Source organism: Sapajus apella, unplaced genomic scaffold (assembly GCF_009761245.1).
Source record: "Sapajus apella isolate SASKATOON/1434 unplaced genomic scaffold, GSC_monkey_1.0 scaffold152, whole genome shotgun sequence".
NCBI classification, from domain to species: Eukaryota; Metazoa; Chordata; class Mammalia; order Primates; family Cebidae; genus Sapajus; species Sapajus apella.
This window is the reverse complement of record NW_022437092.1, coordinates 1368762-1373513: the sequence shown is the minus strand read 5'-3', so window position 1 is coordinate 1373513 and position 4752 is coordinate 1368762. Positions and strand designations below refer to the sequence as shown.

General features: G+C 53.0%; 1 protein-coding gene across 1 annotated transcript in view; it reads left to right on the top strand.

Annotated features, from left to right (window-relative positions):
- The window catches only part of CACNA1A (calcium voltage-gated channel subunit alpha1 A), a 421027-nt gene that overhangs the window by 19755 nt on the left and 396520 nt on the right, over positions 1-4752 (top strand). Inside the window, exon 2 of the mRNA XM_032265882.1 lies at positions 3226-3528. Coding sequence (XP_032121773.1) covers positions 3335-3528 — 194 coding nt within the window. The 5' untranslated portion in view covers positions 3226-3334. The remainder of the gene's footprint in view (positions 1-3225; positions 3529-4752) is intronic.

The window sequence follows — 4752 nt, the reverse complement described above, 5'->3', positions numbered from 1 at the left end:
CCCCCCCCTCCTCTTCAGTGGTGCAATCACAGCTCACTGCAACCTCATCTCAGGCTCAGACAATCCTCCTGCCTCAGCCTCCTGAGTAGCTGGGACTACAGGCATGTGCCACCATGCCTGGCTAATTTTTAAAAAATTGTTTTTAGAAACAGGGCCTTGTCACATTGCCCAGACTGGTCCTGAATTCCTGGCCTCAAGCAATTCCCCTGCCTTGACCTCCCAAAGTGCCGGGATTACAGGCATGAGTGACTGCGCCCAGCCTACACCTCTTACCCCTCTTAGTTATGGACTGAATGGCATCTTCCCAAATTCGTATGTTGAAGTCTAAACTCCAGTATCTCAGAATTTGGCTGCATATGGAGACAGGGCCTTTACAAAAGTAATTAAGCTAAAAGGAGGTTATATGAGTGGGCACTAATTCAATATGACTCGTGTCCTTCTATTTTTTTTTTTTTTTTTGAGACGAAGTTTCACTCTCGTTGCCCAGGCTGGAGTGCAATGGTGCAATCTCGGCTCACTGCAACCTCCACCTCCTGGGTTCAAGCGATTCTCTTGCCTCACCTTCCCAAGTTGCTGAGATTACAAGGGCCTGCCACCATGCCCAGCTAATTTTGTATTTTTAGTAGAGACAGGGTTTCTCCATGTTGGTCAGGCTGGTTTTGAACTCCTGACCTCAGGTGATCCACCCGCCTCAGCCTCCCAAAATGCTGGGATGACAGGTGTGAGCCACTGCTCTTGGCTATTGCTAGTGTCCTCTAAGAAGAGATTAGCCACAGAAAGACCTCAGTATGCATGTGAGGTAATGCATATGTTAATCAGCCCAAGTTCGCCATTCCACAAGGCATACATGTCCCAGATTGTCATGTTGGCCATCATAAACACATACAACTTTGTCATCCCAGCTACTCGGGAGGCTGAGGTGGGAGAATTGCTTGAAACCAGGAAGTGGAGGTTGCAATGAGCCAAGATCACACCACTGCACTCCAGCCTGGGCAACAAGAGAGAAACTTTGTCTCAAAAAAAAAAAAAAAAAAAAAAAAAGGCTGGGCGTGGTGGCTCACACCTATAATCCCAGCATTTTGGGAGGCTGAGGCGGGCAGATCACAAGGTCAGGAGATCGAGACCAGTCTGGCTAACATAGTGAAACCCTGTCTCTAGTAAGACTACAAAAAATTAGCCGGGTATGGTGGCACGTGCCTGTAATCCCAGCTACTTGGGAGGCTGAGGCAGGAGAATCGCTTGAACCCAGGAGGTGGAGGTTGCAGTGAGCCGAGATCACACCATTGCACTTCAGCTCAGGTGACAGTGTGAGACTCCGTCTCAAAAAACTATTTATATACACACACAATTTTTATTCATCAATTAAAAAAAAATTTTTTTTGAGACAGGGTCTGGCTCTATCGCCCAGGCTAGAGTGCAGTGGCACAATCTTGGCTCACTGCAGCCTCTGCGTCCCAGGCTCGAGTGATCCTCTCACCTCAGCCTCCCAAGTAGCTGGAACTAGAGGCACGCGCCACCCTGCCCAGCTGATTTTTGTATTTTTAGTAGAGATGGGGTCTTGCTGTGTTGCCCAGGTTGGTCTCAAACTCCTAGGCTCAAGCAATCTGCATGCCAAAGTGCTAGGATTACAGGCATGAGCCACCACACCTAGTCCTTCGGCGCTTCCCAGCACTTTTTAACTCCTAATCTCTGTATTATGTACCCACTTATTTTGCTCCTTGTCTGTCTCCCTCCCAGAATGTCCTCTCCATGAGGGTGGGGACATTGTCCAGTCTTTTTCATGGCTGTGTCCCCAGGCTCTAGCACAGGGCCAGGCACAAATTGGGTGGCCGTTCAGATGTGTTGAATGAATAAGTGATTGCAGATAAATATCTTGGGGCTACAAGGTCCTTTGGTGTGTTGAGTGTCCCTCTGACAAATGTGTGAGTGGAGGAAAGTCTGTCTCTTTTCTCTTTTCAAAAACCAGCTGTTGGCTGGGTGCAGTGGCTCATGCCTGTAATCCCAGCACTTCGGGAGGCAGAGGCAGGCAGATCACTTGAGATCAGGAATTCGAGATCAGCCTGGCCAACATGGTGAAACTCCATCTCTACTAAACATTCAAAAGTTAGCTGGGTGTGGTGGCAGATGCCTGTAGTGCCAGCTACCCAGGAGACTGAGGCAGGAGAATCGCTTGAACCTAGAAGGCGGAGGTTGCAGTGAGCCGAGATCGCGCCATGGCACTCCAGCCTGGGCGACAGAGTGATTCCATCTCAGACAACCAACCAACCAACCCCAAAATCAGCTGAAGCCTGGTGTGGTGGCGTGCACCTGTCCTCCCAGCTACTCGGGAGGGAGGCCAAGGCAGGAGAATCGCTACAGTGTAGCAGTTCCAGACTAGCCTGGGCAATATAGCAAGACCCCATCTCTTAAAAAAAAATAATAAAGTTAAAAAAAACAGAGAACCTGGTGAGAAGCAACGTGGCTGGACAGGTGGCTACTCCCACATGTATTTATTTATTTAGAGACAGAGTCTCACCGTTGCCCAGGCTGGAGTGCAGTGGCACAAACTTGATTCACTGTAACCTCTGCCTCCTGGGTTCAAGCAATTCTCCTGCCTCAGCCTCCCGAGCTGAGGCATCACAGGCGTGCGCCACCACGCTCGGCTAAGTTTTGTATTTTTAGTAGAGACAAGGTTTCACCATGTTGGCCAGGCTGGTCTCGAACTCCTGACCTCAGGTGATGCGCCCTCTTCAGCCTCCCAAAGTGCTGGGATTACAGGCCTGAGCCACAGCGCCCGGTCTCCCGCGTGCATTTAAAACTGCCTCTGGAACTCACCCTTTCAGCTTTCCAGAGCTCACAGGACCCCGGGACTGAAGGAGAACGAACCAGCAGGCTCAGGGTGGTTCATTTTGCAGAGAGGGAGGTAGCGATGCTGAGAAGCCCAGCGTCCCGCCCTCTGTGGCCGGCACCTGGGCGGTGGAGCGAGCGCCTGCTGCACAGCCTCGCAGTCTTTTGCTCCATGGGGCGCAGCTGTTGCCGGGCAGCTCCTAAGAACCGGCTTTCTGGGCCCTGAGTTGCCAAGGAACTACTAAATCCCGGCCAGCTGGGGTCGGGGTATATTTTGACTTTCTGGGAAGGAGGGTGGGGCGGCCTCTCCTGCCTTCTGAGTTTCCTTCTCCTGGCGCTCTGTGAGCTCTGCCTGCCTCTCCCTCACGCCGGCCCTCTCTCTCTTCTTTCTTCCCCTAGTTTCCCCCTCACTGTGCTGAGGCGGAAGACCCTGGGATTTCTGAGCGAGCCCCATGGATGCTGAAGTCTCCCTGGGTCCCCGACTCCATGCTCTGGCGCCCCAGTTACTATGACGCCCTGCACGACCGCAGCTCGGGGCCCGCCCAGCACCCTGCAGGACACGCGGCCTCCCCGGCTCAGCATCTGCTTCGAGGGGCCCCCTCTGAGGCGGCGGGGTGGCGTGGTGGACCACCGAGATGTCATCTTGGCCCACCAGGCCCACAAAATCCACAACACCCCCCAGGCCAGGAGGAAAGAATGGGAGTGAGTATGGGCCGCGTCGAGTCGGGATGTACTGGGGTTCCTTTGGGGGCTAGAGTGTTTTGGGCACGCTTTTTTCCAGGGAGCAAATTCATGCATTGAACGTATTGATATGTCTGTACTGGCTTCTGAAATGTCAAAATGCTTCCCTGCTAATTGATCAATATTAGTTGTGTTAAGACCCCTGGGCACCCCCATGGCTCCGTGACTCCCCGCACTGCCCCACGCTGTGGCAACACAGGGTTAACCCGGGGTGTGGCAGCCAGGACCCGGCTCCGAGGATTGTGAGTGTCCACTCTGACGGCTTGGCAAATATTTTTCTTTTTCTTTTCTTTTTTTTGAGATGGAGTTTTGCAATTGTTGCCCAGGCCGGAGTGCAGCTCACTGCAGCCTCCGCCTCCCAGGTTCAAGCGATTCTCCTGAATCAGCCTCCAGAGGAGCTGGGATTGCAGGCACCTGCTGCCACACCGGGCCAGTATTGTAGTTTTTGGTAGAGACGGGGTTTCTCCACGTTGGTCAGTGTTATCTTGAACTCCCGACCTCAGGTGATCCACCTGCCTCGGCCTCCCAAAGTGCTGGGGTTACAGGCGTGAGCCACCGCGCCCAGCCAGCAAATGTTTCTGTTGGGGTGGCTGAGAAGTGCTGCTCTCTGGGGGGGGGGGAAGGTGGGAATCCCATTTCTATTTCCAGTGTTGAGTTGAAATCTGTGGGTTTAAGGGGTGGAGACAAAAGTGTGTGAAGGCGGAAGGGGACCTAGATACATGGTGGCTTCAGTTGAGTCTGGTCCTGGGTCCCCCTTTCTCTTTGTCGGTGACCCCAAAAGTGGGTCTTTGGTGGGAGACGCGGGGGTGGAACTGGCTCTGTCATGTAGTTGCTACTGGGCAATGTTGGATGAATGACTTTTCTGAGCTGGGTCCTCACCCCGGAAATCCCTGGTTCTTGGCTGTTCAAGCGTTGAAGGTGGTTTGCGTGAAGTTTTGGTCCCAGGCCGGCCCCTGCACATCCTTTTCCACACAGTAGGGGAGCTGATGGTTTTTCTTCTCCCCTCCCTCCCTCTTTCTTTTCCCCTCTCTCTCCTTTCCTTCTTTCTTTTCCTTCCTTTTAAGACAGAGTCTCTCCCCTCCCTCCCTCCCTCCCTTTTGAGACAGGGTCCTCATCCCCTCCCTTCCCCTTTCTCCCTTCCCCTTTCTCCCTTCCCCTTTCTCCCTTCCCCTTTCTCCCTTCCCC